General features: G+C 38.8%; 1 protein-coding gene across 2 annotated transcripts in view; it reads left to right on the top strand.

Annotated features, from left to right (window-relative positions):
- SOBP (sine oculis binding protein homolog) overlaps nt 1-25,545 on the top strand; it is a 166,853-nt gene that overhangs the window by 29,913 nt on the left and 111,395 nt on the right. For both annotated transcript variants that reach the window (XM_063124833.1, XM_063124832.1), the window contains exon 4: nt 12,337-12,488. In XM_063124833.1, coding sequence (XP_062980903.1) covers nt 12,337-12,488 — 152 coding nt within the window. The remainder of the gene's footprint in view (nt 1-12,336; nt 12,489-25,545) is intronic.

The following is a 25,545-nucleotide window of genomic DNA, read 5'->3' as shown; positions in this document are numbered from 1 at the left end:
CAACATCTCACCTCAGGGCTGTCTATACATCTTCTTTGCTTCATGGTGGCTGTGAGTCGGTGCTGTGTCAGTTATACGACACAGCTGCTGATTTGCAGCCACCACGGTGCTCTTCCCCAAAGCTGCACATTAGAAAAGTCAGGGACTTGCCCCACTTTCCCCTTTGAAGCGAGGTCACCAGGGCCTTTTTGCTGTGTGATCTCACCCCAGGGTCGAGCTGGGGGTGTTCCAGAGTGGATGGCTGATTGGTCGTTGGAAGCTGGGCAGAGGGCAGGCCTGGCAAGCGAAATGGCTGCAGGAAATCCCACACGGCCTCCTGCAATTTCGTTTACTCGCCGACAGTTTAGTGGCAAAACAGCAGCAACATGGCACTGTGAAGGCAGGGCCTCGCTATTTACTGTTTTACTCTGTACAGCACCATGTACATTGATGGTGCTATATAAATTAATAATAATAATAATAATAATAATAATAATAATAATAATAATAATAATTTTTCTCTCAATTGGACTGAAGCAGGCGACTTTAGAGAGCCAGGAAAGGAAGTTTTGTAGGAGTTTGCTTCCTTAGAAAAGGAAAAAAGGACATCCGATTCAGAAAAGTGGCCATGTCCTGCCACCAGTTTTGAGTTTACATTTTACAAAGGGCATTTCCTTTCCTTTTCTCTGGCTGCATTTTGTTTTGTTTGTAAAATCCTCGTCCTCTTCTTGATTCCTCTGCAGTAGGAACTGTGAAGCAGAGAAAGAAGAGGACTGTCATTTTATGGCCAAAGGTAGCTTTTCTATTCATTTCCTTTCTCATTTATTGCTTCTTCCTAACCATAACCCTATTATGCCCCCTCCCACTCTTTTCCTTATTATTTTCAACTGGTTAATTAAAATAAGCCCAGGTCTTCTTCGTTATTAACTAGTGAGTTTTAAAATGCATAGACTGAAAGGTTTTGCTATGGAAGGAGCATGCAGTGGCTGCAAGAGGTGTGTGTGTGTGTATGTGCCCCAAGATTTTCCTATGAAAGTGTGGGCATGCATGGGAATTATGCAACATGATGTGTGTGTATGCGTGGGTACCATTTGTAGCTTCACATCAGTTAGCGAAATATCTTGAGCCAGGCCTGAGCTAAATCATGGATATAAAGTATATTTGTAATGTACTCTGGCATTTCTGAGGTATTCATCAGAATATTGTAGCACATGAATGGAAAATTTGCAGAAGCGACGGCGCTCCAAAAATAACATGTTAACATAAATTGGGAAGCTGTTCTTTACCAAAAGATTTGTTTTTTTTAAAAAAGAAACATACCATACAACTGCAAAAATAATTCCATACATACATACATACATACCAGGCTTTTGATACTAAATCTTTTTTTTACAATTTTTTTTAAGCACATAGCTGAAGCACATATCAGCCCTGTTCAGAAGACACCTTAAACCACGGCTTTAACCACAGTGGTTAAGCCAGAAAGCTGGGATGTGTTCAGAAGACACCTTAAACCATGGCTTTAACCATGGTAAATAAGGCTTTTTGCTATAATCACAGGCCGTTGCTAGACGAGGAGTTAGCGCAGTGTGAGGCCTAGTCTCCCTGCTGTGCATCCAGATGACGCACAGGGGATCCCGGGGTCAGGCATGGCGGATGGGGACAGGGCATGGCGAGCGGGGACAGGGGACTGGGGACCTTTTTCCTTTATTGGACTTTTTAATGGAAAGAAAAAAGATGGAAGAAGTAGTGGGAAAACATGGGAGGATTACAAATAGAAGGCAATGATGTCTGGACTCCCTGTAAAATTTCATGAATGTGGCAAGGCAGTTGCACAATAAAAGCCTCAACTGGAAGCACCCACAGTAATAACTGTAGATCTCCTAGGGAGAAGGTGGGGTTTTCAGCTTTGAATTAGAGAAGGCAACATAATATAAAGAATGGGACATTTTTTCATCACTAAAAATCTAAACTCATTTAGGATTCAATCCTATGCACGTTTAGACAGAAAAAGCCCTACAACTCCCAGCATTCGGGTTGTTGGACTTTTTTCTGTTTAAACATAGGGAATGCTGGGAGTTGTAGGGCTAAACGTGCATAGGAGTGAACCTTTAAAGTAATTGTTTCCACAGATTGGCTGCTGGTATGAAAATGTTATTTAATTGGATTCTGTGACAGTCAGCCTATTCATTAATGTTTCAGCTATTCATTATGTAAAGGGTATTTTTAGGTCTTGATAGGGAAAATGCAAGTTAATTATCAACTAGGGATGCCAGCTGATTAAAGACTTTTTAGTTGATTACTTGCCTTTAATTGATTAAATTGAAAACTTTTGCATGTTACGTAACCCTCAGTCTGGGTACCCCTTGTGATACTGAAGGAAGTATGGGATAACTTGCAATTTATTAAACAAAAGCTACTACTCATTGTTAGAAGAAAAACACATATACTAGTTAAGGTTTCCTTCTCTATTATAGTAACACACTAGTACCCAAGCAACCATAAAAAATAATCAAGCATAGTCTTCACTCTAAAGCACTCCAATTAAAATGTATCTTTTCCAAGCAATATTGACTGCCATTGATTAATTATCTAAACCAATCAAAGCTTGCAGTCCTATTGTTAACTTTCAGATTCAGCAAGAGCAGTGAGATCCTATTCTAAGTGTTGCTATTTTGTTGTAAATAAAAGGTGGCATCCTATGTGAAAAGAACAGCATCCTTTGTGAAACAAGCAATACAGAACTGCCTATCTTTGATTCCTTTGCCCTATGAATCCAGCCTTATCCCTTTCTGCACTCATTTGTTGGTGCAGCTTTTTGCTGATGCTGGGATAAAGTAAAAGGATAAAGGTCAGTGTCCTTATGGAGAAGGTCTCAAAGACCATGAACTTTCCTGAGATGAGCCTATGACTCCACTATCCTCCATTCCCATCTTTTGCTGATGCTCTTGGACCCAGGGCTGGCAACGCTCTTGTGGTTTCCCCAATGCCACTGAATATGGACATTGCATCAGCAATGTGGATATCAGTGCTTATGTGATGTTCCAGAGAGTTTCAGCAGAGAGAAGCAGAACTTTTGTGTTTTTTCAGCCTTAGCTAGACCTAAGGATTATCCAAGGCAAATGGAGGGGTCGTCCCTGCCTGCTCCTGGGATCCCCTGTGTGTCATTTGGATGCACAGGATGATCCTGGGACAATCCTGGGATATAGGCCTGGCCTTCTAAGGCTGGGAAGAAATATCACAATTCATCCAAAGTTAGATGCTGTTAGGGATTTTACAAGCATCATACATCTGCCACCAGAAATGACAACTGCATTTAGAGTTTTATCTTCTCCACTTTTAATTACCTGGTAGAACTTTGTGCTTAAGCATTTCTACAGATAACTTATGCATGTGCTTAAATATTTCCAACTGAAATCAGTGGGACATGGAATTGATTAACCTTATGATTATGCCCAAATAATCTACTTTTCTGATTGTTAGTGGAATACATTGAAACAGCAGAGTAAAGAATGCGGATGGGCTCATTAGCTGCTTAACATCTTAAAGCTAGAAGAAATAACAATTTTTTTTTCAAAAATTGTACAAAACAATTTTTGTACTTCTCCTCTTTTGCTGGTGTATCCTTTCACATTCAACTTTGAAAAAATCCACCTAATAAGCAAAGGGTGAAATCTAGTGTTGCCTTGGTGGAAGACAGCTCATGCAACAAATCTTTCCTGTCCTTTTCACTCCTTCCCCCTAATATCTCCTTCATAGCCTTTCCAGAGGGTGGGGCGGAGGCTGTTGAACATTTGGCTGTGTCTTATGGGGTGTAGTGGGAGAGGGGAATTGCCAAAAATCAGATGGAGAAATCTTACACTACTCAGGCAAAGTTTCCAGTTCCAGTAATTCTTGCCAACACAGTTCATAAGGTCCTATAGATTCCCCTCTGGAAAGATAATTCAGGAGGTACTGGGGGGCTAAGGTGGGAAGGAGGAAAATCCATTTTGCAACAGTATACCAGTTCAACTAGATTCATTTTAATATGTCAAAACACTAGCCACCTCAACTAATTTTACAAAATCCTATCAACATTTTCCATCTTACTAATGTGAAAATTCTTAAGATAAAAACAATACTTTTATTTAAAGGAAGAAGAAAAAGTTAAGGTTGTAATTGAACCTGTGTTTCAATACTGCAGCAATTTTCTTAAAAACAAATGAATTGAGATAAGGCTTAGAATTTGAAGCTTCCTTCTCTCTAAACAGAATCTGCAACATTGCTCATCATACAGAATAAAAGTGTGTGTGTGAGAGACAGAGAGAGTGTCATCACATGGGGGGAAAAATCACATTTCCTTACATCGCTTCTCTGCCCCTGCTTTTGGTCTCATTATTTCCTCTTTCTGCCCGGAGGGGAAAGAGGAAGTAAACAAAGAGCGTGTGGCCCATTCAGGGGCCATTTGTCTCATGTCCTTTTTCCTGCACATTTCCGTTTTGAAAAAAAATCGGATTAAAAGGGGTTTATTTTGCGATGGAAAAAAGAGCGGAAGGAACAGGAGGCGGACGATGTTGTCTAAAGGATGCACACACATCCGTAAGTGGGCAGTAGCAAGCGTGCACTAAAACACTTGTCTGATGAACCTCAGAGTGAGTGAGTGTAGGATTGAATATGCAATATTAAATATACAAAAGTTGGCCACGTGACTTTTGCTGATTTTTCTGTAGTTGTTTTTCCTGCATTTCATTCAATACAAATTGTAAGAGGGTGGGGAGAGTCTCCAAGCATTCTTCTTAATTAAGACTTAAAATGGCACTGCAAACTTTTGATGATTAATTGAAGCATGCTTTTTGCCTGATGCATATTTAGTTATTATAATGCGACAATTTTATCTTGTTATACAAACTGTTCCCACTGGGAGCATGATTTAACACTGTGAACACTCTGTGTTTATTGCATTGTTCATTATGAAACACACACAGGCTGGTAAACCATAAGGAGACACGTCGAAGCGTTGTGTGTACAACAGTTATAGGATGTCCTGTTTCCACATCTAATGATATAAACCTGGAGTAGAAAACACAGCCTGGAACTCCCTGAATAACTCTTGGCTTGAAAAGACAACAAAGAGCTTGTGTTGGTACCACCTGCTCTATTTACTACAGTGCAGATGTTTATTGCTTGTGTTTCCAAAATTGTTTGCCTTTTTGAACCTATGCTGTCCTAAATATGTTTTTATAGTATCATGGAAAAAGTGTTAGCTAGCAAGCAAGACTTTTATCCTAATAGAACATTGCTCATAAGGCTTTTGGGGCAGAAATGGAGCTGGGATTAGAGATAAATTAAACTCTTCCCAGTTTGTTGCTCCAGATTTTAGGTACATAGCAATGACACCATAGTAAAGACCTTTTTTTTTATCAACTACCTCTGTAAAAGCTTCCAGAATAATATTTTAAGACAGCAACCTTTATACAGATTTATCTTGAAGCTTACTTCTGAGTAGACATTGGACTACTTTTTAAAGTTTCATGGAAAGATTGAAATATTTGCAGCAATAGCAGAATAGTTTCAGGTTTGCTTCAGTTTATGTGTGGATTAAGGGCTTGTTTTTCTTGCCATGCAAAATATTTGTATCCATTGATTTTTGTTTTGTTTATTATGGTTTGGGACTTAGAGAAAACAAATGGCATTTTTCAGTGTGAGGTACTCCTGTTCAGAGTTCCAGCCAACCAGTCAGCCATGCCCTTTTCCAGCATATTCCATATGAACATAGGAAGCTGCCTTATACTGAGTCAGGTCTTTGGTCCATCTAGACTAGTATTGTTGACACTCTGACAGCAGTAGCTCTTCTGAGTTTCAGGCAGGAATTTTTGCAGCCATAGCTGGAGATGGCAGGGATCAAACCAGGGGGACTCCTGCATGAAAAGCAGGTGCGCTACCACTGAGCTACACAGCCCTTATTAACCTATTTCAATTCCATCCATGTCCTCACATTTTTTCTGATCCCTTCCTTCCCTCCAACAGATTCACAGCATTTTATGGTCAATGAGCATGCCCAGTCTCATTGAACTATTTTGGTGGGGTGTGTGTGTGTGTGTGAGAGAGAGAGAGAGAGAGAGAGAGAGAGAGAAGGCACTTTATTTATTTATTTATTTATTTATTTCTGCAGGTCATGAGGTTCCACCAAGCCTGCTAATACCTTCCTCTTGGGTGTGGATGGCGCCATCTTGGCTATATAAAGATTGGCATTTTGAGAATGAGTTTACTATAGGATATTATCTATTTATAAATGATATATTCACTTTCTGCAAGTGGATTGCCATGAGGGAAACATCCTATAGGGAGCTTGTTTGTGTGTGTGTGTGTGTGTGTGTGTGTGTGTGTGTGTGTGTGTATTACTGTTGTAAATTATGGGAAAGTAGTAAAAAAAATGAATGAACTGTGATTTGGATTCTTCTGAGTGACTGACATCATTTGACTCCAAACTGTTTTCCTTTTATCTGACAAAGTGTATCTGTCACCCTACTTTTGCAATACAAAACAAACACATGTGTTTTAGCTGGCAGCTGGAGTGTGAAAACGGTTAAGGATGTATTGTATTCCCTTCTTGGTTCTACCTGCTGCACTGTGTAGGAAGAAACCAAATATAGTTTAAACAGGTCAAAATGTGAATGTCAATTACAACTGTTCTACAGGCTTTTCACATTTACATTCCATTATCATTGTCTCTAATAGTGGAGAGTCTATGTTATTCCACCAAAACCATACACTTTGGGCATATTTAGTACTTGAATAGTAAGAGTGTAATTCACAGACATGTTATACTTCACTTCCCCTCACTCAAGCCATGGTAAACCTCATATACACCAGGGGCCAGAGACTACAAAGCCCACAGGATGTAAAAAGTTTTCAAAACTGGTGGAAAAGTTGCAACAGCTCTTTGCTAGTGCTGCAATCCAGGCATATCCTATCTAGACTACCTAGAAGGGAAAAAGGCAGGATATAAATTTAATGAATAAATAATAATAATAATAATGATGATGATGATGATGATGATGATGCAAGATAAACCCTTCATGGTGGCAACTTCTAGGCTCTGGAATGTCCTGCAGAGGGAGGCTAAGTTGGCCCCATCTGTGCCCTTCAGCAATAGAAAAATATGGTTTTATTCAGGCAGCCCTTTGGCATATAAGTTGTTCTGTTGCTGAAGGAGGTTTTAATAGGTTGTGTACTGTTTATTTCTTTTATTGTTGTGTTTTTAGTTGTTTTTAATTTACATGTTTATATGTTATGTTTTCATTTAGATTTTTGTTTTTAATCTGCATTTCATTGTTGGGGGGCTTGAGTGCCATTTTTTGGTAGAAAGGCAGAATATAAATTAAATAAATGAATAATAAATACATTTACACCACTCAGTGGCTCATCATCACTTGACTATTAAGTACGTGAACTGCAAATGTGAACAGTACTTATTTGAAAGTATTGCATCTGAGATGACAGGAAATCTCTGTGATTTTAATCTAAGACCCCTGTTTCACACATGCAAATCACTACTTTTTGGCTAAAATTGGATTTCTCTGCTTTATATAAGTGTGTTCTGTGGCTAAAGGCCCCGTATTTCTGTGAGACAATAACTGCTACAGTACCCATCTGGATTGCACAGACCATGGTGGACCTGAATCGGCCCCTGTCAACATATGAACTATATGAAGTCTGAATGTATTTAAATGGTAAATTGAATCTCTTGAGTTACAGCTCTCTTATCTGCTGTCCATACAGCACCTCAGATGTTTGTGGTATATTTGCAAAGTAACTTTAATTTCCTTATATAGTGGCAGTGGTGGGTGGGTGAGGATATTGAGCTGTCTGGATAAAGCAGTGCAGGAAGTCAGTGGGAAAGAAGGCAATATTTGGAAACCAAGCTTATGTTCTCGAACTCAGTTTACCACAACATTTACAAACATGATATTCATTGTTTGATTGCTATAAAGATGCCCCAAAGAATAATTACTAAACCAGTTTGTAGTCCATGTGCTGCGGACAATTCAAGGTTCAGAGAATCTGTCATAAAGTCATTCCATTCCCCCTCTAAAGGATTTGTTTTGTAGCAGTGCTGTCGTAATTCTGTAGAATTATTGGTGAACTAATTTGTACTAACGGCATTTGGCTCCTTTCCCTAGCTACCATAACTCAAAACTATGTGCCACGTTTGATTCATGTTAACAGAATAAATATTGCCAGTTTAATAACATTTTCTCCTACTATCAAATTGATTTGGGATTTATATTTATCAATAAAAGTTGCATGATGTTGACAATGAGCTTTTAGGTTTAATCAGGCTCTTCAGCTTTCAAAACCATACGAATTTGGATTTTATGCACAGAGATTATGGTTGTTATTGTTGTTGTTTTGCTTTTTTTTCTAAATCCAAATGTTCTAATACATTTGCTGTTGTAGGCAGTACACATTTATCTGAAAATAATGCACATTGAACTCAATGGGTCCTACTTTTGTAGAGACTTGCATAAGATTTCACTTTCAAAAACTTTGAAGTAGTGGTACAAAACTGTTTGTATGGAAAATTACAAACACTTATGAAATTAGGCTGTTTAGGAGAGTGACATTTGGAAGAGGGATTATAAAAATATGTTTGCAAAGGAACTGAACATGTTTAGCCTAGAGAAGAGATGATTTAGAGATGATATGATAGCCATCTTCAAATATTAGAAGACTGTTGCTTGTTTTATGGAGCAAATTTCCTTTTTTTGTTGCTCCAGAGGGCAGACCCAAACCAGTAGGTTTAAATTGTAAGAATTGGTATTTTGACTAAATGTTAGGAAGAATGTCCTGATGGTATAAGGTGTCTGACAGTCGAACAGACTTCCTCAGAAAGTGGTACACTCTTCTTCATTAGAGATTTTTAAGCAGTCTGGACAGCCAGTTACCAGGGCTGCTGTTGTAATGGATTTCCTGCATTGGCAGAATGGTTGATTAGCAGACCTTTGAGGTCTCTCTCAACTCTGTAAATTTCTACTGAACATATTTTAGTTGTTGACACCCAAGGACACCCATGCTCTTTTACATAGATGGGGAGCCACTAGGAGAGTTTGTCCAGAAATTTTGGGGGAAGTGCCATCAATATGATGTTGTCACCTGGATGTACTTACTCTTTCAACAGAGTTTGGTGAAACTGTAAGATAACTGAATGGTTGCTTGAGATTAGTAATAGGTTGGATGAAGATGAAAACACTGAAATCCAGATGAAGTGATTCTTATAGTGGATGGTATTCTGCTGAAAGTGGAGGTAGATATTCCCTTTCTGTATGAAGTCACAGTTTTCCAAAAGGTTCTGTTTTGCAGTCTACATTGAGATCTGCATTTGGATGCACAGGTGGTCTTTGTGGCAAGGATTACTTTTCACAAATTCTGGCAACAACAACAACAACAATAATAATAATAATTTATTACCCGCCTCTCCCTCTGGATCTAAGGCCATAGCTAAACCTAAGGTTTATCCCTGGATCGTCCAGGGGTCAAACCTGTTCATCTAGGTGACACACAGGGGATCCAGTGCTCAGGCAGGGGCGAACCCAGGATGATCCCAGGATAAACCTTAGTTCTAGCTGTGGCCTAAGCGGGGAACAACACCAAACACAATATAATACATAAAATTAGTTAAGGGATGTGTCCCTTTCTGGGAAAGAAATATATTGCTACTGTTTTGCATTCTCTAGTAGTCTCTCAACTACTGAACAGTACTGCCGTGTGCTTTATGTGGAGCTTCTTTTGGAGACAGTTTTAAAACTTTAGCTTGCCCAGAATGCAGCAACTTGATCTGTATTCAATGAAGCAAAATATTAAGAAATGGCAGCGGGTGGGGGAGATACAGAGTCTTGCTGCTATGCGGCTATTAGGCTACCTTGAGGCCCAGTATTGGGCAAAAGGCAGGATACAAATAAATATAACAACAACAATAATCATCTCTCTCTCTCTAGCATAAGGTCCTTGTCCAGTACATACAGCTTCCCCAGAATTAATAGTAATAGATTGTATTCAATGGTGATTTTGTGCTAGCAGGAAGTGATTTTACTCATGCAAGGTGGGTCACTTGACTTTCACTAACTTAACCTAGCCACTGCAGCCTCTGGCACTCCTTTAAAAAAAAGCTGCATCTAAGGGTTGGGGGACCCTCTGGAACAGTATGGGACATGGTGTGAGGGCTGCAGTAGGTAGGGGGAAGGGTGTGTGTGTGTGTGTGTGTGTGTGTGTGTGGTGGTGGGAATAGTGCTCTACCTTGCACCAGAGAAATACTTTCTGCTAGATTGAAATACTTTCTGCTACCATCAAATGCAACAAAAACTAGATAGATAGATAGATAGATAGATAGATAGATAGATAGATAGATAGATAGATATTCCACAAAATGCGGTGGTTGGGCATTTTCTGTCACTTGCCACTTGTCAGTGATGTTACATAAAAACAACCAGTAGGTGATACTTGTGCAATCACAACAGTAGAATAACAATGAATGTGCTATCTGCAGGAAGAACTGCATTTTGCCAGATGCCAACTGAGGTTTCAACAGAAATGCAAACTTAAGAGAAAGCATTCTGTGCACAACAAATGAGAAATACATAGTGTGTGCGTGTCCGTCCGTCCATGCATGCATTACAGAAAAACATTGTACGGAAAATCCTAATTAGACTGGTTCATTCATCTGTCAATTGAGAGGTGACCTAATTTGTTAAACAGGGAGCAACGTGAACAGAATCATATACAACTGAGTAATATATGGCTCTCTACACATTGCTTTCTTGCGCATCTCGGGTCATAGTGCTATTGTGCCTTAAGCTTCTGGGATGGGAGTATGTTACTGTACCTACAGTAATACTGATCCATGGCTCCTAGCAAATGAGCAAACAAGATTATTCTTTTCTTCATGTGCTTTCTCTCACTCACTCATAGGCCTGGTTCAGACAACATGCTAAACCATGCTGCTTAACCACAAAATGGTTAATGGAATGCATTAAGCATTTTGTGGTTAAGCAGCATGGTTTAGCATGTTGCCTGAAGCAGGCCATATTCTCTCCTCTTGACATCTCTGGCTTGGAAAACAGGATGTAGCAGAGGGGTATGAGCAGGAGGGGATTATTTTAGTTAGATGCCCTCCAGGTGGAAAAAGAAGTTCAAGATGGGAACCAGAGGAACAAGGCCAGGCTGAGCCTTACATGGAATGAGGCTTCCTCACAGGCAGCAGGTTTTAGAATTGAGCTATAGGGCAGAGGTGGGGAAAGTCATGCGGGGGATGGGGGTGGGGGGATATTGTAGAAAATTTCATTTGAAAAGCAGATTAATGAAATGAATTAAGCAAATAAATATATTGGAGCTAAAATTAAATGTAATGCAGATTTAAATTCTGCAACATTTCCTAATCAGATGTTTTGAGGGATTTTTTTTTAAAATAAAAGACATTAATGATATATCAATACATATCTTGTTCTTCTAAAATATTTAAATTCACCAACAGTAATAACTGAGTCTGTCAAAGAAACATAGTTTAAGAGAGAGAAAATGCAATTAAGAGGGTTTGTGTGGTATTCTATCCCCCTGTTTCATTTCTGTTCTTTTATATGGCTATGCTAGTGATCTTATTATGTCACAACCTGTATTGTTGGTAAAAGCATACTAGCACTGTTCACATAACTGCTATGTGTAGACTGACTGTACACAGAGGGACGAACAAGATCACAGCAGCAAGTTTCTAAACCCCCCCCCCCAGGTTTCCCAATAGTTATTTATTCATTTTATGTATTTATTTATTACTTTTCTAATCTGCCCAATAACTAATGTTCTCTGGGTGGATTACCATGTAAAATGTAGTTTCTTCTTATGTAGGGTCTGTTCACACATCCACTTCAATAAATGTAGGTGGGGCTGGGGCTGGCCACTGCAATTCCACTCCTTCCTTTACACTTGTTCAGACATCCCAGATTGGTAACATGAACAGTTTCCTGGGGTTTCACGAACAGATCAAGCTGACTTGACTCTCTTAAACTGTAAGTAATGGGGATGCTACTATATCCTTTGGCATTAGTTACTGACATTAACAAAATAAAGTTCAATGTTAAAAATTCTTTAAATTAGATCATTGATAAAACTGATAATCATTTCCAGAGAGTTGAAGAGTGAGGCAGCTTGCCACCAGCTGCTTTAGGAACAGGCAGATAAACATAAAGGTACAAAATTTATTGCTTACAGAGGAGTAGATACGAGAAAGGAAGATGACGGAAATAGATGCTGGAGATGAAGCTTATGGATATCTGACAAGATGTTCATTCTGGTACATAAATGCCATTCTTGTATTTTTTGTTGCAGAAGATGATGTGTCAAATGTACAAATAATGTGTGCCTGGTGCCAGAAAGTGGGAATCAAGCGCTATTCTCTGAGTATGGGGAGTGAAGTGAAATGCTTCTGCAGCGAAAAATGCTTTGCAGCTTGCCGAAGAGCATACTTCAAGAGAAACAAGGTAAGAAAATAGGATTGCAACAAGCAAGGAACATGGCCCTAAACAATATTTCAAGTGGTATTTTAACGTTAGGAAAATTATTTCTTCCCATTTCGCCTCTCTCCCCTCCTCTTTCCCATACATGCTGAACTATCAAGGCTTTTGATAAAATGTACCCTATCTCATCAGTTTGTAACAGCTAGGTGTGTTTGCATTCTGTAAAGACAGATGTAATGTCAAGCTAGGATATATTAATATTGTGCTATAAAATAAGAGCCATAAGTATTTTAATTGCATTTAGGATTTTGTAAGTATTATGTGAAATGAGAAGAATCTTAAAGCCAACGCCAGAAAGCAGCAGGAATATAAATCTCAGTCAGAGGTTTGCTCCCTACCTAGATAACATCAGCAAAGTGTTTGTCACTCACTACACCTGACAGCAGGATTAGAACTATGATTAAAGACTTGATCCAAAACCCTTTGTAGGTTACTTGAATCCCTTCCATTGACTCTGCTTCTCTCGCTCTCTCTCTTTAATGAATTTGTGCATATAGTTAAACAATTCCATTTATAATATGAGCTGTTTTAGCAGTACCTAAAACATCATAACTAGTCTAGGAGCTGTCCTGAATTAAATAACATTTTATTCTGATTGAACTGAAGTACAGTTGTAATATTAGATAATAAAAAATAACAGCTGATTTATGAAGAAATGTGACTGAAATTGCTTAAGTTTACATATACCCAGAAACTATGGAACTGTAGTTTGAAATAAAACCATACATACATGGACTTTCTCTAAATGACAACATCAGTTTTAATTAATCATGAGGTGGTTATTATACATAATAGATACAATTCTTTAATTTTACACCTATAATAGACATTTTAAATTAGGACTGCAATAAAATTTCATGAAACAGATTTTTTTAAAAATACAAAATATGATATTTTCATTGAAGGATTTTTTGTGTGACTGAATGCTTACCATACTCATGATGGTAAGGTCACTATGAAACTTAAAAGATCATTGACTGCCGGTGGTGGTTGTGGAAAGAAGAACACTTTAATAATTCATTTATATTATACTGCAAAAATCTAAGGCTGTACAAAAGTTAAAGCATATGATGAACCCTGCCCACAGGTTCATAATCTAATAGGAGTAGAATAGGAAGGGGAAAGGAAAGAAAGGGCCAGAGAGAATTAGGCAGCAAAGGCTTCCGTAAGCAAATAGGTTTTCAGGAGCTGTCTGTAGGCAAAACATTCCAGACATATGACGCATCAAGTGAAAAAGGAGATATGAAACAGAAGATAAAACTTTTCGCTTAGAAAGTAAACAAAGAATTATGGCGAAGCACAAAAACAAGAGAAGAAAATAAAGAACAAAGTAATGGAAACACGTATAAGCACATATAAATTTGAAATGAAAATGATAAAGAAAATAAAGCCAATTAAGAGAAAATAATAATGAAGTATGAGAAAAATAATAGGTAGAAGATATAAGCAAACAGCAATGTTCAAAACAGAGGGAATAGGTTGTAGAAGAAAGATCAGAAAGAGATGACAATAATTAAATCTAGAAAGGATAAGAGAATAATAGCATAATCCTATGCATGCTTAGACAAAAAAGTCCTACAGCTCCCAGCATTCCCCAGCCAGGAATGCTGGAAGTTGTAGGATTTTCTTCTGTTTAAACATGTATAGGACTGTATGCCCCATAGTAATATTTTAACAATGTCTACGGGAAGAATGAAACTCTTTTAGAAATACTAAGAAGCTGAATATAGGAAGACTTAGCTGGGGCCTGAATGAAAGATTAAAAGGAATGCGAAGAGTAATTTTTAAACCACTCATTTTAAAACAATTCTCTAGTGATTTAAAAGCATGGAATAAAAAATGCAACCAAGGCCATAGCTAGACCTAAGGTTTATCCCTGGATCATCCAGGGGTCAATCCTGTTCATCTAGGTGACACACAGGGAATCCAGTGCTCAGGCAGGGGCGAACCCTGGATGATCCCAGGATAAACCTTAGGTCTAGCTGTGGCCCAAGTAAACTAAATAGCAAGATTTCTTATGGACTCAAATGCTGAAATGACCACTCTTAATAAAACAGTATGCTAGCCACTGCAAAGCCTTGTACATATGCGAGGCCATTAAATGATCAGAGTGTCTTGCTCCTGTCCAGGTGTTGTCTTTTAAAAGTGGTGTTTGGCTTTTAAAAACTTCATCCCATTCAAAATATCTGCAGTATGTTGACTTCTTAAAAATGAAAAATAATAATCTAAAGGACAACTGTAAACAATAAGCTTTTCAAAGGAAACTGACAGCAAACCAAAAAGCAATGGCCATATAATAGTAGCCTTCTTGTGACAGGCATTATGTAAATCTGCATACTTTTACTACTTCACTGCACCAGATTCAAGTACGAACTAGGCCACTGTCTTGAAACCAAACCAAAATCTAATATTTGCAAATGTTAATTGAAAACAATCATTGGAGAGTAGATGAAGGAATAAGTATCATTGCACATTTAACTTCCTTTGAATTCGTCTTATGTTATTTTGTCAAAGATAATCACCCTGATACAGTGAAGGGGATCCAAAGAAAGGAAGGTTTTTTTAAGGGTACATCTCCTGTAGAACCGTGCACATTTAAAATTCTCCTCCTTGACTGATGCTCACAGATGGCTGGCATGGCCAGTTTCTAGTCAGTGTTAGTAAGAGGACTTAATGCCATAGGATGAAATACAGTAGATAGGATATAAGACGCGCCAACTAAAATAACAGTTTATTTAAATCTATAAAAAATTATAAACTGGATGTGTTACTTGTGGTCTTTTGTTTTGTTTTGGGAGATTATTTATTTATTTATTATTTATTACATTTTTATACTGCCCAATAGCTGAAGCTCTCTGGGTGGTTCACAAAAATTAAAACCATGAAAAGCATAAAACAACTATCAATTTAAAAACATGAATACAAAATACAATATAAAAAGCACAACCAAGATTAAAACCACACAGCAAAAATTGATATAGGATAAAATATAGAATTAAAACAGCAAAGTTTAAATTTAAGTTAAATTAAGTGTTTAAATGCTGAGAAAATAAAAAAGGTCTTCAGCTGGCGATGAAAGGAGTATACTGTAGGCGCCAAGTGAACCTCTCTGGGGAGCTCATTCCACAGCCGGGGTGCCACAGCAGAGAAAGCCCTCCTCCTGCTAGCCACCTGCCTCACTTCCTTTGGCAGGGGCTCACGGAGAAGGACCCCTGTAGATGATCTTATGGTCCGGGCAGGCACATATGGGAGGAGGTGTTCCTTCAAACAACCTGGCCCCAAGCCGTTTAGGGCTTTGAATGTTAGTACCGACACTTTGAATCGGGCCTGGACTGAACTGGCAGCCAATGAAGTTGCAGAAGGACTGGCGTGATATGGTCTCACCGGCCAGTCCCTGTTAATAGGCGGGCTGCCCTGTTTTGTACCAGCTGAAGTTTCTGGACCGTTTTCAAAGGCAGCCACACGTATAATGCATTGCAGTAATCCAAACGAGAGGTTATCGTAGCATGGATAACTGTAGCTAGGCTATCTCTGTCAAGATAAGGGCGTAGTTGGTATATGAGCCTAAGCTGATAAAAGGTGCTCTTTGCCACTGAGTTCACCTGTGCCTCAAGTGATAGTAAGGATCCAAGAGCACCCCCAAACTATGGACCTGATCCTTTAGGGAGAGTGCAACCCTGTCCAGGACAGGGTAAACATCACCTCGCTGGAGTGATGAACCACCCGCTAACAGTACCTCCGTCTTGTCTGGATTGAGTCTGTTTGTTAGCGCTCATCTCTGTTTTATTGTTTAAAATAAATAAAAAATAAGTGGAAACACTGTCTTTAACTACAGCTATGTTTTATAAAGTTGATCAATTATCTGTGCTGGTATTCAGTTCCTATACTACAGGTGTGGAAAACCTTGGGAGGTCCAGGGGCCACTTTCCATCCCTGGACAGCCCCCCTCTCCAGGCTGTATTCCTGTTGTTGCTGCCACCACACTGGCAGTTTGCCACCAAAAATTTTCAAGCTAAATTTGGCCTTTCTAAAGCTACATAATTATTTGCTGCCCAATTTTATAAACAAACCACTATTTTTCTTCTTCTGCTGCTGCTGCACCACTGATAGTGGGGGCTGAATAGAAGGACCAGGACCTGGGGGCTCATGCAGCCTGTGGGTCATGTGTTGGCCACCCCTGTTGTTTGGTCACCATTCCCAGATAAATGGACTCAGGGTCTAAGCATAGGGACAATGGGTTGTACTTAGGGACAAATCCAATTAATGTCTTTTGCAATTGCTAAAGACTTCTGACAGTGGAACATAGAGGGTTGGGGAACCATCCGGGAAGGAGAGGGGAGGAATGTCTCATTGTATGCATGGAATTTTAGCTGCATGATGTTGGATTTTACTGAAATAATTAAATAGACATTTTAACCCATGCCTCCAACTACCAAGCTGAGCCTTTGGATTCAAAATGGCCAGTAGGGCACATAGTGATTTGCCAGTTATCACATGTGTTTAGACCGTCAGGGTCAACATTAGCAAACTGCAGTCTGTCTAAAAATGTCTTTTGTCTGTTCTGTGTTCTGTGCCCCAGTCACTTTTACAACACAACCCTTTTCATGTTAACTTGGAAGTAAATTCCACTCAAGTGTACATAGGATTGCAGCCACAATCTTAAATCATCCATACTTGCAGTGATAACCAAATTGAATCCATATGTAAATCACACTTTTGATTCTGAAATTTCCATGTGACTCGTCCAGGGGTCAAAATGAGTTGGTGACCTGACCAGACTGTGGGCATTTACCATTCACCTAATGCCTACATGGATATGTTGAATTAGCCCTACATTAAGAGCTACTGAAGCACAGTTATTTCAGGACTATTTGGGAACAAGTGGTGTCATGATTTCTGTTACGATCACTTATTCTCCTTTTCTTTTTTCAAACAAGTAAGAATATGCTAGCTTTTCATCAGTTACATTTGTAAAACATGGTTTTATGAACGTAGCAGAGAGCAGAATGATCTTTGGTAGTGTCAATCTATCGATCAAGAGTAAGGTGTAATGCTCAGATCATTTTCTTTCTGCTCTTCAGTGTAAGGTAGAGGAGCATTCAGCAGCTTCTTGATGCTATTTCTGTGTTCTTTGTTTTCTGACTGGTAGGACAGCATCATATATATAGCATAAGATCAAAGATGCAAGGCTGCATAGGTTTCAGATTTAACCAGTGACCTTTAAACTGTTACTACCAGGCTGGTTATGTACCTGTCTTCTCCATTAGTGTAATGTTTATTTATGCATTTGAGGTTATGCCACTCTACACCTTCTCGTTTTTCAAACAGAGAAATAATATGGTCACATTTCACCTGCCTTATGCATGTTTTAAACAGCACATCTCTGCAACAATATAGTGTTGTATTACAATAAATATGTACAGCTGCTGCATTTCTGCTAACTGATAGGTCTTTGTGGTCATTTCATTTATGGGTTGGATTTCCTAATGGATTGTACTAGGCAGACTTTCATTCTCTACCCTGACTAAAAAATGCAGCAATAAGCACTTAGGCTGGTCTGAAAAGAATAGTATAGAGGAAATAATCATTAATGATTCAAAAATAAAAATGCATAACTGATAAATCTCTTATTGCCAGGTGTTATGTGAACAATTAGGAGTTAACTATGTTTACATTTTTTAACACCTCCACAGGTCAAGATATGCATCAAATATATTTAGCGCATTTTCTATCCATTTATTAATATTAATTTGAGTAAGATTATTTCTGGCAACCACTTGGAAATTGTTTTAAAGCATCTCCAATGTCACAAACACACATGCTGCAATCTGTGGAGTCACTCCTGTATGCAGCATTAAAACAGTGAAATCCAATGTTGCCCAAATGGACTTCCACTTGTGCAACTGGACTTTCCCTTCTTTTCCTTCCCCCTGTAGCTATCACTTCACCCCAAAAGTGCTCTGTAGAGTTGCAAGTGGGAAGGGAATCATCCCTTCCTTGTTACACTGATGGAAGCGGTTCTGTTGGTGAGAGAGATCAATTGGGTATGAATAGACTATGCTCCAGCCAGATCCCATTCATTTCCATTTGGCCCCGCCCTGCATCACGAGGCTCACGTTTTGAGCCTTGTGAGCAGTCTTCTTCCTGCCCCACCCTTCCCACAATGGCTGCTTTCTGCCCAAACTGTTGGCTGGGCGGGAATCAGATTTTGGCTTTGTGTATTTTATTACAAGCTAGAATTTGAACAGTTCTTTTTCTTGTATGCAAAATCATGATAGGTTATCAAATGTATTGGCTATATGCAAAATAAGAATTCCTCTGCATTCTATAGCATTATTCTCTTTAGAATTAAAAAAATGTAAAAGAATCTATATGGAAAATCTTACATATAGGTTCTACATAGTTTTCTTTCTAGAGGCCTGTCTGTCAGTCTAAGGTAAGGCAAAACACCCACAAGAAGCATATCACAGCTCCGTATGAACAGCATCCATTGATTGTGGAAACAATCTCTTATCTAGCTTTTTATCTAGAGCACTTGTCATGAAGTGAAGCTGTCCTACCACTTATTCAAAAACACACAGCTGACTCCCTCTCCCTGTCTTTATCCACTCAGGCTGCAACCCTATAGATACCTGAATAAGTCCTATTGAACTCAGTGGGGCTTACATCTGAGTACACATGTATAGGGTTTGCACTGTCAAACTCCATTCCACTATTTTTGTCACATTTACCTGTGCAGTTTCAAAGTTGGCACCACATTTGCCACAATGAGCATATTTGTTGAAGCTGTGAAAATGCCTATTCTTGATAAGATTGCACTCACCTGTAAGGATTACATTAATAATTTGAAGATGCTCTTGAAACCAGCATTGTTCCTGATTGCCCAGGTGGCCTGGGAATACCTTTTATCAGGTTTTGATGTTACTCCAGCTCCTGGCTATAATTATTCATGCTATATTGACTTACTCTATGTTGAATTACTCTAAGTTTCCAACTTAGAAGCTGCAGAAGTGGGTGGGATCATCAAGCAGTTGCATAATAACCCCTCCGCCTCCCAAGTTGGTAAGGTCTGCTATCATATTGGGCTGCCTTTGAAAATATTATGGAAACTCTAGTTAATACAAAATTCTTCTGCTCACCTATTAACAGTTTTAAGTTGGCATACTCTTATACCTCATATTTTGAAAGATCCTCATTGGCTGCCAACTTATTTCTGGGCACAAATTACAATGCTTGTTTTGACCTTTAAAGCCCTAAATGGTCTGTGTCCTGCTGGCCTATGTCCCGCTGGAAGTAAATTGACAAGTGACATTTACATTGTGTATCATGCTAGCTTGCTCACATAATTCCACTTTGATGGTTTTATTAACTGTTTTAGTTCTTATGTCAGGATTGTGAGAATTCAAAATCAGATAATTCGATTTTAATTTTCAAAAATTGCAGGCTTCATGATTGTGAGATAAATTTGAATCCAAAAGGTTTAATCTTGAGTAAACAAGACCAATTGTGTGTAAAAGTAATCCTATTTTAAAATACATTTGGAGCTGAAATATTTATATTAGTAGAACACATATTATATTCTGTACTGTGCAAATACTGTCTACAAACAAATTGAGAATGTACAAACAAAACGGCATCTTGAAAATTAATGTGTGATGATGATGCATCAAATTATATTGCATGGTATAATCTGTTTTGCGTTCAGTTGCATTTGAAAAATAACAAGCTAACTCATAAATAGATAATGATATAATGATGCATAGCAATCTGTTTTGAGGAATCCTTTTCAAATTGAAGTTCATTGCCATGATTAATAAGGATATATAGATATCAATATGCCTGGAAATAGTATAGGATATTGTTTATCAAAATAAATACTGACATTGCCGAAAAGGCATCTCAGACTTAAATGTAGAGCCGAAGAAGTCTTAAAGAACAATTTTATCCCTGGTAAGCCATCAAACAATGAGGCAGTTTTGACAGAGAATATTTAACTGGAAAACTGAACATTTTGATTTGCAAAATGTCCATTCTTCATAAAAGTTTGGATAATTGTAGGTTACTCAATCTCTAGGATGGTCTTTCGTGTGAATTTCATTTTTAAAATAAGTTTTTCATGCACATGGGAATATGCAGAAAACAAATCAATTTGTTTTCTTGTAATTTCAGCCTGTTTTAATTGGGTGTTGGAAAAGGACACAGTAGTACATGTGGTTAGCCTACTAAGTATGGAATTACATTTGCAAATTTTGTGGACGTATAATTTAAGAGCTAGGTTATTGCTTCTTATAGCAATGGTGTATTTACATAGTGTAGTTTTAACTTTATGACCTGAAGCAATAACTGTGCATCTAAAGGCTAAAGAATACTTTTATTCATGCAATAAATGAGCACAACCTTCTTACTATTTTTGTGTGCTCACACACACTCTAATCTCCTTCCTCTTGCCCTTATTCTTCTTCCTTCCCTCTCCCTAACCCTTGTAATACTTTTGCAGAAACCTGAGTTTCCAAACTGGTAAAGAACACTTAAAGGTGTTTAAATATATCCACATTTCCTATGTTTACTTGCTTCCTAGGAATTTAATATAGCAGGGTCTTTTACATGGAGTTCCAAAGTAATTTACTTCTTTAGGTTGTATCCATGCAATGGGTTTAAGAATGTTCATGGTAACTTTGCCCATGCAAAAATTCTAGACAACCACAGTGATTGACTTCCTCAAGCTACTTCTGGCTGGTTGTGCCCCAGTGAATCTGTGTGTTTCTTCTTTAGTCAAAGCTTTCCCTGCTATTTCACTCTTATCTGTTAAATAAAGCATTATATGTTTCTATGCTTCCAGTAGATTCTCCCCTAGGAGCTTCTAGGCTGAGGTCTTTCATTGCTTATATAATCTCTCAGGTAGGTCCATTGCGATTGCAAAAGTGAAGGCATTTTCTTCTGATCAGTCTTTCTCTCTGTTCCTGGCTGATATTATGTCTTTTAAATCTAACCTTAAGAGGCTGGAGTAGTATAGAAGTTTTCAGTGAATAAACAGTACAAACCAGAAATGTACCTGCAGTAGTTAGGACATTTTCTCCAATTAACTGTGGGGGTGAAATACAATTTTGATAGATGGACAGCAAGGCTCACTGAGGGATGTTCTAAATTTGGGCTCATGACTCTAGATAGTGTAAGAAGCAGAAATATCAGTAATATAAACATATATAATTCTAAGAGCCCAAGGCAGGACAATGTTTTTGGACTGACATTGGGGTATGTATGCTGTGTGTCCAACCTCAGAACATCTGTGACCACTGGCATCTGCATTACTTGTTTGTACAGAAGACACTCGTGTGCATTTTGGTGCCTGTCTTCATGTCAAGAATACTGCTTTGTACTTCCTTCTTTCCTCCAGTGCTAGGAGGTTCCAGGGAGTATCCTTTTCAGGGTCAGTTTCCTTGGGTAGCTACGAGATTGAAGATTTGTGGACTAGTGTGTTTTTTGTGTGTTTTTTGTAATATCTGTGTACTTATGAATGCAGATTGGTCAGAGAGGAGATCAGACAGACACCAGTTGATCAAAAACATAAACAAGGCCATGCTAGTTCAAAACCAGCACCAGTCCTTCAAACAATGTCATACCCTTGCAACTTCCCAGGGCTGTTTATAGGCAACCAGCTCCAGATTTCAAACTTTAATATTGCTTAATACTTAAGGCAAACCTGACTCACTTCTCTCACACTCAGGGTAGAAGGACGTATTGCCTTCACAAATGTATGTTCTCTAATGTGCATTTGGGGCAGGTGTATATGCATAGGGGAGACTTCACTGACTCAGTAGGCAGTATCCAGTACTGCTACTCATCCTCCACTTGTACATTTGTGCCCACATGACCAGCCATGTGTGCAACTAGTACATTTCTGGAATGGGACAGGTCAATGCAGCTTCCTTCAGCAAGCTCCACTGACCTGTCCCATTCTGAAAATGAGTGTTTAGGCTCAGTTCAGGTTGGTCCAGGATCTGCTAGCTTCTTTTTGCACTGGGTCTCACTAGTGTTGGCATGTAGTGTTGGATATTGCCCAATCCTTCCCATGTCCTTCAGTTACCCTTCCGGAGCCCAGCTGCTGATGGTGGAGGAAACTGGAGGTTAATATTTGTTGTAAGCCACTTTGAGTGTGTTTTGAGCAGAAAAATAGGAATGAATGAATGAATGAATGAATACATAAAAATGGCAGGAAAGAATTGGAGGAAAGGCTATCTAATCCTAGTCTTCTTTTGCAAATATCACTCAAAACCATACTATTTTTACAAAGTACAAACAGCATCAGGGAACTGGTGATCACCTTATAACTTGTAGATCTGCTTTCAGGCAGATATGTGTGACATCCCTAGCTGTCCTTGATTGCCCATTAATTAATCTGTTTGTTTATTTATTTCATTTATATATTGTCTAACTGTGCCAAAGCTAAAGGATATCTCAAATAGGTACGCTGAATTGAAAAGTTGAGCTAACTGAAATATTGAAACAAAATTGAGCTAATATTAAAACAAAATGCATTCCTGATTTCTCAGACTCATTTGCTGGAAAACTATATTGCAGGACTAGGGTATGATGCAGCTTCTCTGCCTTGACAGAGAGAACTGTGGGAATTTGCGGAGTAGATCTGCTAGTTTCCCATCTGTATGCTAAAACAACAACAATAAATGATTTTTAACTCGCTTATCAACATTTCTTTAGTAGTAATTCATACAACACAAAATACTGTATTTTGGGCATTGACTTATGCCACCAACATGGCTTTAATAGAGGTAACTGGCAGAACAGAGTTCTCATAAGTGTGTGCATGCTTAGTGGGCAGTTTATTGTCCATCTGCTGCCACTTAACATCCTAAATTTGAATCAAATTCTCATTGTCCAGATGACTAGCAGGTATCCAATGCAATTAAAAGGCATGTTCCCTTTTAATTATAAGCATTATGTTGTATTGCATCAGTCATGTTGTATTCTGGCATCACTGCCTCTATAGAGATGAATGTGCTAATTATGACTTAAAATCTGTCCATCTCCTTCAAGCAACGGGACCTGGGTTACACACAAATTGATCAGAAGGATCCATTAACTGAGGTTTATGCTCTACTTGACAATGAAATGCAAAATTACCTTTATAAAATCTAAAGCAGGGAGTGCATGTGATATAATGCATGAAAGGGGCACATGGGTAGGGAGTTCTGAACCCTTCCCATGACTTATATCTTTGTACTCCACCCTCAGAAGTCCTTTTTTCCTTTCAGCAGGCCTCTAATACCTGAACAAGGGAAGTGGCCTTATCCTGAGTAAGTCAGACCTTTGGTCAAATTAGCCTAGTATTGTCAACACTGACTGGCAGTGGTTCTCCAGGGTTTCAGGCAGGTTTCTTTCTTTCCCTGCTATCAGGAATTGAACCTCAGACGTTCTGCAGGCAAATCAGGCATTCTGCTACTGAGGCTCAGCCCTTTCTCAAGCATGTGGGAGGAAGGGCTGCAGAGGGAAAGGTGATGGGGAGGTCAGCACTCCTGCCAACTTGCTCTTTATATCACACCCTTCCCCTTGTCCTACACATAATTAGGATGGACCCACATTTGAAGATACATGTCTGCCACCAGACATATGTAGTTTGGACTCAAGTGGTCCCTTCATCAGTTGCTAACAACAACAGAAACAACAATAACCCAAACTATAGTCAGGAATAGGTTTGGTTTACATACAAGCATATTGATGATGTAATTGCATTCAGGTCTAAAAACGTTCACTGCTATATTTTATCTCTGGTTTAATTGTGATTTAATGTGAAGCTGCTGAGTCAGATCTCATTGGGAAGATAGAATTCTCCAGAAAAACCAACTGTGTAAGAAGATCATTCATTCTACACCTGCTTAGTTCCCAAAGTAACGAAAAGCTTCCTTTGGTACCAATAGATCCCCCCTCTCTAAGCTTAACTGGTGTGTGTGTGTGTGTGTGTGTTGAGGGGTCACACTATACAAATGGGGGAGGGTTAACTCTTTTCAAACTTCAACCTCCCTGGAAATATCCCCCCAACATGGCAATTAAAGTTAGAACAATGGCACCAATTTAAGTACTTTTCCTAAACTTTGTATTGGAGCTGTGTGATTTTGCTGTGTGTGTGTGTGTGTGTGTGTGTGTGTGTGTGAGGTGCAACAAACGGGGAGGATTAACCCTTCCCTCCTCAGCTGTGATCCCCCTCTGAAATTTCTCCCCCTCACAATCCTGGCAATTAAGCTTAGAAAAAAGCTTCCATTCGAAAAATAGATCTGAGTCTCTGAAAAATAGGTGTGGGGCCAGGCCCCCCCATGAGCTCAGGCCTAGCAACACTCCTGCGTCACAGCTCTCTCTAGCCCTTAATAAATTACACTACTGTTACAATCAACTTCATGGCCCTGCTGCTGCATGGCCCTAAAAAAACATCCCCACCCCCACGAGACTGGATAACAACATTGGACTACTCTGCAGATTTGTCATATACTCATTTAACTCTTTCCCTGCCCCTCCCCCACCAGTAAAATATGATTAATAACACTGGGCTACTTTACAAGGCTGGCGTAACCCACATTCGCTTAGGCATACCTCACCTTCTGTATTAAATATATATAATGATGATGAATGTTATCTACATCCATTGTCCGGTGTTTTTTTAATGTTTACAAACTCAGATTTATTTATTTATTTTAAAAAAAGTTTTAGTTGGGATGTTATGAACTTTTGTCTTTACTGCTATCATGTCTTTTTGGGTAGATATAGTACTGTCCACTCTCAGCTACACTAACATCCTGGCTTTCTGAATTGATTTTTTTATGAGGCAGAAATCACTTCCCACCAGGGAATCCACCACCCACCACTTAAAAATAAACTAGGAAGTTCCATCTCCAGATAGTGAATATGTCCATCTTTGCTATGACTTCATTCATTGACTAAAAACAATGGCCCCGTTCAGACAACATGCTAAACCATGCTGCTTAACCACAAAATGGTCTATGGAATGCCATTT

The sequence above is a fragment of the Elgaria multicarinata genome, chromosome 4 (assembly GCF_023053635.1).
Source record: "Elgaria multicarinata webbii isolate HBS135686 ecotype San Diego chromosome 4, rElgMul1.1.pri, whole genome shotgun sequence".
NCBI classification, from domain to species: Eukaryota; Metazoa; Chordata; class Lepidosauria; order Squamata; family Anguidae; genus Elgaria; species Elgaria multicarinata.
Note: the sequence above shows the minus strand (reverse complement) of the source record. Positions and strands in the feature narration are given on the sequence as shown.